Raw genomic sequence first — 14994 nt, forward strand, 5'->3', positions numbered from 1 at the left:
TGAGGTTGGGGAGGGCAGATAGAAGGAATCAGTTTGTAGAGGAGAGCTATGTTTGGCACATGTTGAAGCCTAATATCCATCCAAGTGGAAATGTCATATAGTCAATTTTAAATATCAGTCTTGGGCTCAGGAGAGAATTCTAGGCTGGAGCTCAAAACTGGGGACTTGTTAGCATAATGATGATATCAAAACCTATGGATGCCATCACCTGGGGTGTGGCAGAGAGAGGAGCATAGGGTCCTGAAATCCAACAGAGGAGAGAGCCAGCTAAGGAGACTGAAAGTAGCAGCTAGCGGAGGGTGGTGTTTGCAGGAGAGCGGTATTGCAGAAGCCAAGAGTGGGAAATATTTCAGGAAGGAAGAAATGGACAAGTGAGGAGTTCTTAATGCAGCTGAGGGGTAGAATAAGAGGAGGACAGAGAAGTGTCCTTTATATTTGACAATAACAGTTTCTGTTTTAGTGGAGTAGGAACAGAAGCCAGATTTTACTGAGAGAAAGGAAGAGTAAACAGAAGGTGGGGGAGTGTAGCTCTTCACATTCTATCACACTGTTCCTTGCCATTGTTGTCTCAACTACACTGATATACACAGCCAAAGAGCAGTTAGTTTATTCATCTAAAATAATTGTGATGACTTATGCTTATTTTAGGATCTGGATGATGTGTTGGAGAAAGCCAAGAAAGTAAGTCAATATCTATAATTGCCCTTTGTTTTCCTATTAATTTCAATCTAGAACAGCTTGAAATTTAGATTTACTATGCCTATGTTGCTTTGTTAATAAATAGCATTAATTAACTGTTTACTATATGCCAGGCACTGAGTTTAGCCCTTTCTGTACATTATCTCATTTAGTGTTTCACAACATCCTTATGAAGAAGCTACTATTTTAGAGCCAAACATTACCCATTTGATAGAGGAGGAAACTCAGAGATTAATTTATCCAAAGATACACTGCTAGTAAAGTGATACAGACAAGATAGTCTGAATCCAAAACATGTTCCCACTGCTACCGTGCTTACCAGTTATATGGAACAGATTGGTCCGTCTCTCAGTTCTAAAATTAACATTATTCCGGAGATCTTGAAGAAATTATAAAAGTTTTCTGAGACGTTTTGATTTATTTCAGGAAAAAATTACTAATTCTTGGAAGTTTTTATGAAATTCATTGTAACTACCTCTTTGTAGCTTTCCCTTAAAGTGATAGAAACGGTTGCCAATACATTTTTATGTACACAGCCATCATTCAATATGGCAGGTTAATTAGGAGCATGGGCTCTGGAGTTACACAGGCATAATGATCTTGAGCAAGTTATTTGACTCCACCCAGAACTCCTTATCAGTATGATGGATTACAGCAATGCCTACCTCATAGGGCTGTGTCGATTAAATGAGGTAATATTTATATTCACTGAACATAGTGCCTAAAACATAGTAAGTACTCAGTGATTGCCATCATGATTATATTGATGGAGTATGAGTGAGCAAGAATAACTGAAAGTACAGAAGATTATAAATTTCTCTTCAGTTATGTTAGATGTGTATTGTTTGAGATTCTAACTGTTCTATTCATTTTTGTTTCAGGCCAATGTTATGGCTCTTGTGGTGGTTGCTGAACATTCAGGAGAATTTGAAAAGATTATGCAGCTTTCAGAAAGGTGCTACTTTTCATTAAGAATTTAAAGAGTTGCTGGGGCACTTGGGTGGCTCAGTGGGTTGAGCGTCTGCCTTCAGCTCAGGTCCTGATTTCAGGGTCCTGGGATCGAGCCCTGTGTTAGGCTCCCTGCTAGATGGAGAGTCTACTTCTCCCTCTCCCTCTGCCCCTCCCCCCTGCTTGTGCTCTCTCCCTCAAACAGATAAATACAATCTTAAAAAAAGTAAGAATTTAAAGAGTTGCTAATAAGGTTGCCGTTATGATGTCATATTTGTACTATCAAAGGTCATCCAATTTTAAAGAGAATGAGAAGAAGAAAATCCATCAACATAGCTCTAAAAAATTCTTTCATACTTGTTCTTTAGCGTAACATTGTCTACTAGTTTAATATTCCTGCTTTCTTAACTTGTTCTACATTTTTAGGTATAAGGGGTTTGTCCTGCCATGCTTGGGTGTTCACCCTATTCAAGGAGTTTCACCAGGAGATCAAAGAAGTGTCACATTAAAGGTAAAAGTCATATAAAACAAGAACCATAAAAAATACCTTTGATTCAGTAATGCTCCTCTTTCTGATTTATATTCTAAGGCAATAATCCAGAAGAAGGAAATGCTACCTTTCACAAAGGTGTTTGTTGCAGCATTATTTGTAGTAGAGAAAAGAAACAGAAACAACCTAGAGGCTCAGAAATCAAGGAAAAATTAACTTGTAGAGTGTTAAATATATGTATGTATGTATGGAATGCGTACATGGAAGATGAGAACGATAAGGTTTATTTTATGTAGCAATGAGGAAAATGTTTACAAGATAATATAGGTATAAAAGCAGGATGCCAAATGGTTTATTCCCTAGTTGTGACATTCATGTAAAAATATATCCTATAAGGAAAAGACTAGAGGGAAAAACACAGAAATGACATTAGCTGTGATGATCGGGTAGTCTTCACATTTTTTTACCATGTTGTCATATTGTTTGGCCAAAAAGTGATAAAATATCCAGAAAAAGAAAGATACAAATTCATAGATACAGTAGCGTGAGGGAACACAGTATCATCTTGAACGTTAAACTGTCTCTAATGGAATGCTCTTGACCTATGAAACTGTACTGCTTTTATACCAACCGGCTCTAAAACAAATCCTACCCACAAGATCTCATTGACTGACAATAGCCAATATGTCTCATATTTCAAACTCATCTCCTGACTCGGCATCAGGGAGATCCAGTTTCTTAAGTGCTTTATTACATAAATGTGAGTGATAGCACCCCCCATTTTGAAGAAGTGAAGACTTTTTGTTACCTATAAATAAATTAAGATAAGGTCTCTCATTTTTTATAGTAATGAATCTGTATTCCTACATTAGGAAGCCCCAGATAGCTCTATTTATTTTGAAACAAAATTGTTTTTAATTCACTTCAGGTAAAAATAAATACTTGTCCTGTAGTTCTCCTGAGTTGTTCTCCTGGGATGATAAAATTAGTTAAATTGCCAGAGAGATACAGTTCCCAAAATATTGGGGATCATAGCAGGATAGCATTTCTTTCATTTATATAGAGATTTATATGACTAGGCATTCGTTTAGTTAGTCAGTCAGCAAGTGTTTACTGAGCACCTACTGCATTCCAAGCACTGCTGTAAGCACTGTAGAGTGAAATCCCTCTCATGGAAGCTAGATTCTAGTCAGGGGCAGACAGACAATCAACAATTAGATACATGGACAGGAAAACTGTAGGTAGCACTCAGTGCTTTAAGACAATCAAACAAGATTATGTGATAGGGATTGTGGATGCTGGTTTTTGGATTGTAGTCAAGGAAGGCCTCTCTGAGGTGGTGATATGAGAACTGCAACCTGAATGCTGCTAAGGAGTTGGCCCTGCAGCGAGAGGGCTCAGAGTGGTGTAGGCAAACGAAACAACCCAGCATGAAGGTCCTAAGGTAGGAATGAGCTTGATGTGGTCAAGAAACAGAAAGAGAGCTGCTGTGGCCGAGGGAGGGGGAAGTAACGGTGGCAGGGTCAGAGGGACTGGGCAGGGGGCACCGCGTCCGGGGCCTTGCTGGAGTTCAGTTGGCATCGGTGGGGGGTTCGAAGTGAGGAGGGACGAGTGGGATTTATGTTTTGAAGAGATCCCCTTGGGTGCTCGCTTCGGCAGCACATACACTGAAGAGATCCCCTTGGGTATGGTGTGAAGAACAAATTTTGAAGAGTGCAAAAAAAGGAAGACAGGAAGAGGGAGAAGACCATCGCAGTAGTCCCTGGGAGAGAGGATGGCAGACTGGACCAGCGTGCCAGCAGCAGAGGCGAGAGGGAAGTGGCTGGATATGACATATTTCGGCATAAATGTAGAACTGATAGAACTGTTTAACTTATAAAACTAATGAGAATAGCAACATTAGATAGGTAATTCCAGATTCTCAAAGCAGATATGAACTCATAAAATCTCAGGATAGCCCTCTGGAAAACACCAGAGATAAGCAGTTATTCCTCTTTTATTCTTAGTGGGCTTGTAGTCTGTACCCTAGTTTAGTTTTCTCATAACGATTAGATTATAAACCCCTAATATAAGCCCCTGATACTTAGTATGTACTAAGTGTTTAGTAAATTCACTTGCTTCATAAAATTAAAGTCCCTGGGGCACCTCGGTGGCTCAGTCAGTTGAACATTGGGACTCTTGATTTTGCTTCAGGTTGCGATCCCAGGATCATGACATCAAACCCCACGTTGGGCTCCACCCTGGGTGTGGAGCCTGCTTGGGATTCTGTCTCTCCCTTTGCCCTTCCTCACTCTCTCTAATAAAATAAATAAAATTAAAATTGCCTAGCTCACACAAATCTTTCAGCATATTCCTGAACTTAATCATTCAATAAATATTACTACCAGGCAGGGCTTGGGACCCAGAGATATTTCAGGGAACCACAATTCACTGTGTGTGGTCTACTGCCCCCTGCAGGCAGGGCATGTGCTCTGCAGTTGGCTCCCCTCCGTGCTTGGCCTGCTTCACACATTTGTGTTACACACCTGACCCTGTTTTCAAGATTGTGAAGACTAAACATTTTGTTTAATAAAAAAACTATTGTAATTATTTAAAATCATTCAGAATCAATCTGCTTTCCTTCCCTTTTGCCCTCTGTCCCCCTTTCTCCTCCTTCTTTCTTTCCTCTCTTTTGTCTTTCAGCAGCATAATGGTCACAGCACAGGCTTTGAAGTCACAGAGACCTGGCCTACTGGCTTCTTTGATCTGTGGCACTTCACTTTGCTAAGTCTTAATTTCCTCATTTGTAAACTGTGAATAATTATACAATGGTAGTAGTCCCGGTCATAGGTGTAGAGGTATAGGATCTTTAAAAACCCCATAATAGAACCATTGGCTATTAAAGAACTTGAGACGTCATTCAAGAAGTGGGAATAGAAATGAAGTCAGAAATAGACCTATGAATGTCTTTATAAAACTGTTTACATCTACTGAAATAAAACGATAGGGACCACACACATGAATACACACATATAAAATTAGTAATATGAATTATATTAATTTCTACTTACTCTCCTTGACTTGCCAGAAACTTCCAGGTTATTTCATGAGAAGTTGAAACAGTCTCATTGTAAATTTGTTTTGCTTTTTTCACAGATAATAGATATTCCAAGAAGCACATTTTTCCCTCTATCTGGTCTTCATCCAAATGTACACTTCCTTTCTAAGACTTTCCAAGTGTCAGCCATTTCCTAGGTAATCTCTACCTTCTCCAGCCCCTCTGAACTTCAGAGACAGAGCAGTTTGGATGTTTGATATGGAAAAGGCTTTGGCTGACAATGTTTAACCTCAACTATTGTCAGACACCATCTCTGATCTGTAATGTTTTATACTCTTAGCTCCTCACAACACTGTTAATTCCTCTTTATCGAGTCTACTAGAATGTATTTCTAAGGCCATGATCTACTCTGCCCCTCATGTTATCTGTCTCCAGAGGCATAATTGTAAAATCTCCTCCTGCTCCTCTACCATCGGTTCCACCTCTCTTTTCGTAATTCTCCTTTGTTCTAATTATCCTCAGTAGAAGTTCTTTGCAATTTACATATCCTGAGGCTAAAGCCCTCAAAGTAGTTTAAAAGATATCTAGGAGGAAATTTTCCATATATATGTCTTTCCCTTGTCTTACAAGGGAACCCTCACAGAGTAAATTCTCTTTAAATGAAAATAGTAATACCATGGAGACTAACAGTACTTAATTACTTCAATAATTGACAAACAAGCATATGTGTGATAATTAGTGTTTATGCTGTTGAACCTTTAGGACAAAAATAGGCTAAGCAGGATTATAAAGACAAAAGAAATCAGTGAAAACAGTGCAGAGGATGTATGGGATTGTTGCTATTAAAAAACTCAAAAACCATTAACATCCTAAGAGGAGGACATAGCACAGTGCACTCCCCAAAAACTCAATTACAAAGGTGACTGCCAAAGATGGCTCTTGATCAGCTATTCCAGGAGGAAATCCAAATCAGTCCTAAATGTCAGGAAATTCCTCCTAAATATTAGGAAGTGTTTAAGTGAGACTGTTCATTGAAAGTCATGTTCTTGTAACCTGACTGGGTGTGGGATGTTTCTACTCAAATTTCCAAATAGTAGTACTCACCATTATAGAAGGATGACTGTCACTACTTCTTCACCTGGTTAAAGGTATTGAATGTATGTAAAGGACCCAGTATAGTATAGTGCCTGGTATATAAAAGATGTTTTCTAAAGTATCAGTTCCCTCACACTTCTATTTAAACAAATTTACCTTTTTTTTTTCTCCTAGGATTTGGATGTAGCTTTGCCCATTATGGAGAATTATAAAGATCAGTTGTTGGCAGTTGGAGAGGTAACACCAAATAGCTGATCAAATGACTGCTAATCCAGACTTTCATATGATATATGAATATAATCTTTAGTTCACTATTGGTGATTATAACTGAGTTAGATAATTATATTCATTTCATTTAGCTGGATAATAATTTGTCAGTACTTCCTCAATAAGCAAAAGAGCCTAAGGTAAGACAGTAGAAAGCCCCACTATAGACTTATGTTAATGAAAGAAAACTACTTTATTAGCATTACAAAAAAAAGAACTTTGTTCTTTTTTTTCCTTTTCTTAAATAGGGTCATCATCTCTATAGTTAGTTAACACAGTATATACAAACATACTTTAAATAGACTAGAGTTTGTTGGGGTGCCTGGCTGGCTTAGTTGGTGGAGCATGTGACTCTTGATCTCAGGGTCATGAGTTCCAGCCCCACATTGGACATAGAACTTATTTAATAAATAAATAAAATATTTTTTTTTTAAATTTAAAAATAGGCTAGAGTTTGTAATTAAAGAACATTTTTTATTAAATAATTTATAAAGTTGTGAAGCATTTTTATCACTTGGTAATAAACTCCACTTCTAATCAAAGATAAAAGATAAGAGTAACACTGGGCGCCTGGGTGGCTCAGATGGTTAAGCATCTGCCTTCAGCTCAGGTCATGATCCCAGAGTCCTGGGATCGAGTCCCGCATCAGGCTCCCTGCTCCTTGGGAGCCTACTTCTCCCTCTGCTTCTCTCTCTCTCTCTCTCTCTCTCTCTCCCCCCCTCTGTCTCTCATGAATAAATAAATAAAATCTTAAAAAAAAAAAAGATAAGAGTAACACTTAAATTTAGAATATAGACTTTAGCAATGTATGCCAAAAGAGTATCAAGGGAAACAGTCATTTATAATCTTCACTGTCCAATGTAGTAACCACATACAGCACTTGAAATGTGACTGGTCCAAATTGAGGTATGCTATAAATATAAAACACACAGGATTTCAAAGTCTTAGTACCCAAAAAAAAGAATGTAAAATAATGCAATGATTTTTTATATTGATTTTGTATTGAAATAATAATATTACTATATAATAATAATGATGTTTTGGACATATGGATTAAATAAAGTATATCATTAAAATTAATTTCACCTGATTCTTGTTAGTGTTTTTGTTTTTTTAAAGATTTTATTTATGTATTTATTTGACAGAGAGAGACACAGCGAGAGAGGGAACACAAGCAGGGGGAGTGAGGGAGGGAGAAGCAGGTCTCCCTGGGATCATGACCATAGCAGAAGGCAGATGCTTAACAACTGAGCCACCCAGGCGCCCCTCTTGTTAGTGCCTTTAATGTGGCTACTAGAAAATGTAAAGTTATATATGTGGCTTGCATGTATGGCTCCCATCTTATTTCTCTTGGACAGCACTGCTCCACAGTATGTCTTTTGAATTCATTAAATGGTAAACATAGAAGTCTGGTTTATCTTTCTATTACAGGTGGGACTAGATTTCTCCCCCAGATTTGCTGGCACTGATGAGCAGAAGGAAGAGCAACGACAAGTCCTGATCCGACAGGTCCAGTTAGCCAAAAGATTAAATTTGCCTTTGTAGGTTAATTAATCATCTTTCTATATTAATAGCTATAGAGAAAATTAAATAATGATTCTCCTGAGGTAGAGCTCTGTATTTCTTTTTCTCTGAATTACTTAAATAGAACAAAAATAATACTTTCAGATTAAGGACCTAAAAGGAATTTTTTGTTGTTAAACAGAAATGTTCACTCACGCTCTGCTGGAAGACCCACCATCAGCCTCTTGAATGAGCAAGGTATTTAGGTTCCTGAGAGAAGTGTGCCTAATATTTACGTTGGACAGTTCTAGTCCACATTCTCATAGAATAAGCCGTGTTTTAATTTGATTTCTTAAAGGGAAGGGAATGGGGCAAGAGTGGAGGTGGAAATGAACTAAGGTGATTTTGCAAGTCAGCCTACTTTCAAGAGTGATTATGACATTTAGAAAGCCAGCACAGAGCAAATGCAAAATTGGATCAAGTAATTTATATTCCTTAATTTAAAAATTAACAGCTCTAATTTTTTAATCAGCTTAAGTAGCTGATTAATGAGAGAGGAAAAAACAAAGCAAAGACGGGTTACTGTCGTGCATGTTTTCTGGCTGCTGCCTCAGAAAATGGTATTATACAGGTCATGGCCATCATACCTGAAATGCACCGTCATCTTCACCAGTTACTCCTAAAGTAAAAATATATCTTATAGCATTACTTTTCAGACTTTTTAAAGTACCATCCACAGTAAGAAATACACTTGAGTACTTTTTTTGGTACTAAGATTTTATTTTGAGACTCAGTATATACATATACAGAAAACTGTCCAGAGTTTAAGGAGCAGTACATCTATATGTATGTGCAGATAGGCATATACAAATATGTACATATACATATATGCGTCACACATATACACATAAGCATATGCTTGTCAGTCGAGACCCACTAAATTGATTCCATAATTCATTTATGATTGTAACCCACTAATGATCATGTCTACTGTTTGAAAAAAACAGTATCAAATAGTAAAGTAAATGTAATTGCCTGCAACTAGAAAGCATTGTATTTCTCAGTGATGAGAATCACTGGAATTACTCACACTGAGCCTGATTTTTATGCAGGCTGAGCAGCCATCATTTAAGAACTTGAAGTGATTTGGTGAAGCCAGTCCTAAGTATTGAGACTGAGTCATTGAGTTCCCTGTTTCTTCTTTCACTAGCATTCTTGTTAAGGATAATTTCACTGCTTAAAAATCTAGTAGGAATAGTAATTTGACAGTTTACAAACTTTCAAAAAGTTTGTATGGTATAAGTTTGATGGTATAAGAAGTTTAAATATTTATTTAAAAATTTATACTTTTTTTAATGTAGGCTCCACACCCTGTGTGGAGCCCAACGTGGGGCTTGAACTCACAACCCTGAGATCAAGACCTGAGCTGAAATCAAGAGCTGGATGCTAACTGACTGAGCCACCCGGGGGCCCTTAAAAATTGTATTTTGATTTTATTCTGAAGATTAAGAATGTCCTCTTTTTTATTTTTCTTTTTGAACACTGTACATTTACCCTTTAGAAATCATATAGGGGCACCTGGTTGGAAGAGCATGCAACTCTTTTTTTTTTTTTTTTAATTTATTTATTAGAGAGAGAATGAGAGACAGAGAGCACGAGAGGGAAGAGGGTCAGAGGGAGAAGCAGACTCCCTGCTGAGCAGGGAGCCCGATGTGGGACTCGATCCCGGGACTCCAGGATCATGACCTGAGCCGAAGGCAGTCGCTTAACCAACTGAGCCACCCAGGCGCCCCAGAGCATGCAACTCTTGATCTCAGGTTTTGAGTTCGAGCTCCATATGGGGTGTAGAGATTACTTAAATAAATAAAACTTAAGAAAAAAAAGAGAAGTCATAGAACCTCATCTTTATATTATAGTGACCAAAGTTTACTTAAAATATATAATCTGTGTTGCCCACTTTGATTAGTCGGAAAACTTCTTGTTAAGGAAATGAAAGGAAACTCTAAATTATCTTTAATCTTTAACAGGTGCTGACAAAGTGCTCCTGCATGCATTTGATGGTCGGCCATCTGTAGCGATGGAAGGAGTAAGAGCTGGGTACTTCTTCTCAATTCCTCCTTCTATCATAAGAAGTGGACAGGTAAGTTCCTTAACTAAGCCTCATTTTATGCTTTGTAAAATACCCTTTAAATCATGAGCTTTTATTACACACTTGTAATACTATTCTAGCTACATTACAAAAAGTAATTGTCAATCCCTACCTCACGTGTATATGAAAAGTACCTCAAAAATGAATCAAAGAGCTAAACCCAAGAGCTAAAATTTATAAAACTATCAGAAGAAAACAAATCAAAATCTTTGTAACTTTGGAATAAGCAGTGGTTTCTTACATATGACACCAAAAGCACAAGCAACCAAAGAAAAAAATAGATAAATTAGACATCATCAAAATTTAAAACTTCCACAATGAAACAGTTTTTGCACTTTTATGCTTCAAAAGACATATTGATAAAGTGAAAAGATAACCCACAGAAGGAGGAAAGGTGTTTGCAAACTATATCTGGTAAGGGTCTAGTATTCAGAGTACATAAAACACCATTACAACTCACCAACTAGAAAGACAAATAATCTGGGGCGCCTGGGTGGCTCAGTCAGTTAAGTGTCCAACTCTTGGTTTGAGCTCAGGTTGTGATCTCTGGGTTGTGGGATTGAGCCCTGCATCAGGCTCCACACTTGGCGGGGAGTCTGCTTGAGATTCCTTCCCTCCTCCTTCCTCTGCTCCTCCCCGCTCACACTCGCTTTCTCTCTCTCTCTCTTGCTTTCAAATAAATAAATCTTAAAAAAAAGACATGTTGGATTTTGTCATGTTTTTTTCTTTTAAAGAAACTGTTTATTTCTATCAACCTTATTTCCATTTTCTGTTTGTCAAATGTTTGTTCTGCCTCTATTGGGATGATCATACTGGTCTTCTTTTCTTGGCCTGTAAATTGTATTGATTGATTTTCTGTTGTTGAACCAACCTTGTATTCCTTGGATAAATTCTACTTGGTCATGAGCCAGGCATACCTCAGTGATGTTGCAGGTTCGGTTCCAGACTGCTGCAATAAAACAAATATCACAGTAAAGCAAGTCAAGTGAATTTTTTGGTTTCCCAGTGCATATAAAAGTTATGTGTACACTATACTGTAGTCTATTAAGTGTGCAATAGCACTGTGTCCAAAAAAACAATGTACATACCTTAATTTAAAAGTATTTTATTGTGGGGCAGCCGGGTGGCTCAGTCAGTTAAGTGTCCAGCTCTTGGTTTTAACTCAGGTCATGGTCTTGCAGTCATGGGATCCAGCCCTGTGTCCAGCTCCTCGTTCAGTGCAGAGTCTGCTTCAGATTCTACCGCTCTACCCCTCCCAGCTGGTGTGCGCTTGCTCTCTCTCAAATAAATAAGTAAAATTTTAAAAATAAAAGTGTTTTATTGTTAAAAAATGCTAACCATCATCTGAGCTTTCAGGGGGTCGTAATCTCCTTGCTGGTGGAGGGTCTTGTCTCAATGTCGGTGGCTCCTGACTGATCAGGGTGATGGTTGCTAAAGGTTGGAGTGGCTGTGGCAATTTCTTAAAATAAGACAACAGTGAAGTTTGCTGCATCCATTGACTCTTCCCTTCAAGAATGATTTTTCTGTAGCACATGATGCTATTTGATAGCGTTTTGCCCACAGAACTTTCAAAATTGGAGTCAATCCTCTTAAACCCTACCACTGCTTTATCAACTAAATATATGTAATATTCTAAATCTTTTATTGTTATTTCAACAATCTTCACAGCATCTTCACCAGGAGTAGATTCCATCCCAAGAAACTACTTTCTCTGCTCACCCATAAGAAACAACTCCTCATTCATTCAAGTTTTATCGTGAAATTGCAACAATTCATTCACATCTTCATGCTCCACTTCTGATTCCAGTTCTCTTACTATTTCTATCACATCTGTAGTTACTTTCTCCACTGAAGTCTTGAACCCCTCAAAGTCATTTATGAGGGTTGGAATCAATTTCTTCCAAACTTCTGTTAATGTTGATATTTGGACCTCTTACTATGACTTACAAATGTTTTTAATGACATGTAGAATGGTGAATCCTTCCCAGAAGGTTTTCAGTGTACTTTGCCCAGATCCATCCGAGGAATCACTATGTGATACTAACTATAACCTCATGAAATGTATTTCTTAAATAGTAACACTTGAAAGTTAGAGTTATTACTTGGTCCACAGCCTGCAGAATGGATGTTGTTTTAGCAGGCATGAAAACATTACTCTCCTTGTACATCTCCAGCAGAGCCCTTGGGTGCCCAGGTGCATTGTCAATGAGCAGTAATATTTTGGAAGGAATCTTTTTTGTCTCAACAGTGGACTTAATTTTTATTAAATCATGTTGTAAGCAGATGTGCCTGCATCCAAGCTTTGTTGTTCCATTTATAAAGCACAAGCAGAATAAATTTAGCACTATTTCTAAGGGCCCTAGGATTTTTGGAATGGTAAGTAAACATTGACTTCAACTTAAAGTCAACCAACTGCATTAGTACCTAATGAGAGTTAGCCTGTCCTTTGAAGTTTTGAAGGCAGGCATAGACTTTTTCTCTCTAGCTACGAAAGTCCTAGGTGGCATCTTCTTCCAGTATAAGGCTGTTCTGTCTACATTGAAAATCTGTCCTTTAGCATGGCCACCTTCATGAATTCTCTTAGCTAGATTTCTGGGTAACTCACAGCTTCAACATCAGCACTTGCTGCTTTACCTTGCACTTTGATGTTATGGAGACAGCTTCTTTCTGTAAACCTCATGAACCAACCTCTGCTAGCATCAAGCTCTTCAGCTTCCTCACCTCTCTCAGCCTGCATAGAATTGAAGGGCCTTGCTCTGAATGGGGCTTCGGCTTAAGGGAAGGTTGTGGCTGGTTTGATCTTCTATCCAGACCACTCAGCCTTCCCCGTATCAGTAATAAGGCCGTTTTGCTTTATCATTTGTGTGTTCCCTGGAGCAGCACTTTTAATTTCCCCCAAGAACTTCTTTGCATTCACAACTCAGTGAACTGGCCCAATAGGTCTCACTTTCAGCCTATCTTGACTTTTCTCACCAGGCTTAATCATTTCTGGCTTTTGATTTAAAATGAGAAATGTGTGACTCTTCCTTTCCCTTGAACACTTAGAGGCCAGTGTAATGTTATTAGTTGGCCTAATTTCAGTATTGTGTGTCTCAGGAAATAGGCCTAAGGAGAGGGAGACAAGGGAATGGCTGGTAGGTGGAACAGTCAGAACACATGCAACTTTTATCAATTAAACCTACCATCTTGTATGGGTGCGGATCGTGGTGCCGCAGAACAATTACAATAGCAACATCAAAGAGCACTGACCACAGATCAGCATAACAAATATAATAACAATGAAAACGTTTGAAATATTGCAAGAATTACCAAAATATGAATGACATGAAATGAGACATGAGAAAATGCTTTTGGAAAAAATGGCAGCTAAAAACTTGCAGGGTTGCCACAAACTTTCAGTTTGTAAAAAAACAAACAAAAAAAACACCTCACTATCTGTGAAACACAATAAAACAAGGTGGGCCTGCATATTATCCTTTTTATAGTTTCATTTTATAGTTTAAGGTAGAACTTTAGATTATTTATTTGAAATCTTTCTTATTTTCTCGTGTAAACCTTTACTGCGATAGTTTCATTAGCACTACCTGGATCTTACAGTTGCAATGCACAGATTTTGATAGATGCTGTATTTTCACTTTCAGTTTGGAATATTTTGTAGTTTACCTTGTGACCTCCTCTTTGACCATATCGATTATTTCAAAGTGTGTCGCTCAATTTCCAAATACTTAGGAAAATTTGTGGATATCTGCTTGTGTCTATAAATATGGATCTACCTCATCTTTAAAGTGATTGTATAATACTTCACAATTTGGATGTACCATAATTTATTTAATCTTTACCTTAAGTAAAGATTAGGTCATTTCTAGTTTTTCACTGTTATAAGCAGTGCTTCAGTATTCAGCCATAAAAAAGAATGAAAACTTGCCATTTCAACAAAATGGATGGACCAAGAGGGTATTACGCTAAGTGAAATAAATCAGACAGAAAAAGACAAATACCATATGATTTTACTTTTATGTGGAATCTAAAAAACAAAACAAATGAACAAAAAAAACCAAACAGACTCATAAGAGAACAAACTGGTGGTTGCCAGAAGGGAAGGGGGTAGGGAAATGGGCAAAATAAGTGAAGGGGGTTAAGAGGTACAAACTTTCAGTTACAAAATAAGTTATGGTGTTGAAAAGTACAGCATAGGGAATATAGTCAATAGTATTGTGATAATCTTGTATGGTGACAGATGGTAACTACATTTATTGTGGTGAGCATTTAGTAATAGTTGAAAGTTTTAATAATTACTTGAATATGAAAGCATGACTTTTAGGTTCCTGCAAAGTAGGATGCATTGGTATATGGGTTTAATGCTCCGTTTGTTTTTTTTTTTTATCTTTATGTCTCATGTTTTAAATTGACTAGCTTTCTCTTTTCTCTAAGAAGCAGAAACTTGTGAAACAGTTGCCTTTAACTTCAATTTGCTTAGAAACAGATTCACCTGCACTAGGACCAGAAAAACAGGTGATTATCTAATTCCTACATTATTTAGATTGTCTTTCTTTTGAGCTATTTTCACCTTAGCTGTGTTTCTCATTATAGTGTAAATACAATGGAATCCTTTTTTTTTTTTTAAGATTTTATTTATTTGAAAGAGAGAGAGTGAATGAGAGGGAGAGAAAATCCCACACTGAGCAGACTCCACACTGAACACAGCCCGACACAGGGCTTGATCCCACGACTAAACCACAAGATCATTACCTAAGCCGAACCAAGAGTCAGATGCTTAAGTGACTGAGCCACCCAGGTGCCCCCATT

General features: G+C 37.7%; 1 protein-coding gene across 7 annotated transcripts in view; it reads left to right on the forward strand.

Annotated features, from left to right (window-relative positions):
• Window positions 1-14994, forward strand: part of TATDN3 (TatD DNase domain containing 3) — a 30751-nt gene that overhangs the window by 1369 nt on the left and 14388 nt on the right. For 5 of the 7 annotated variants that reach the window (XR_003612636.2, XR_003612638.2, XM_028125755.2 and 2 more), the window contains exons 2-9: window positions 649-681; window positions 1581-1654; window positions 2074-2158; window positions 6444-6506; window positions 7968-8077; window positions 8242-8297; window positions 10067-10179; window positions 14620-14700. Coding sequence is in view for 5 of the 7 variants with exons in the window: in XM_028125755.2 (XP_027981556.1) it covers window positions 649-681; window positions 1581-1654; window positions 2074-2158; window positions 6444-6506; window positions 7968-8077; window positions 8242-8297; window positions 10067-10179; window positions 14620-14700 (615 nt within the window). In the remaining 2 variants the exon portion in view is untranslated. The remainder of the gene's footprint in view (window positions 1-648; window positions 682-1580; window positions 1655-2073; window positions 2159-6443; window positions 6507-7967; window positions 8078-8241; window positions 8298-10066; window positions 10180-14619; window positions 14701-14994) is intronic. The other 2 variants (XM_028125753.2, XM_028125754.2) reach the window with 2 other exon arrangements.

The sequence above is a fragment of the Eumetopias jubatus genome, unplaced genomic scaffold (genome assembly GCF_037043125.1).
Source record: "Eumetopias jubatus isolate StellerSeaLion01/CBP00866 unplaced genomic scaffold, mEumJub1_p1.0 scaffold_12, whole genome shotgun sequence".
Classification (NCBI taxonomy): Eukaryota; Metazoa; Chordata; class Mammalia; order Carnivora; family Otariidae; genus Eumetopias; species Eumetopias jubatus.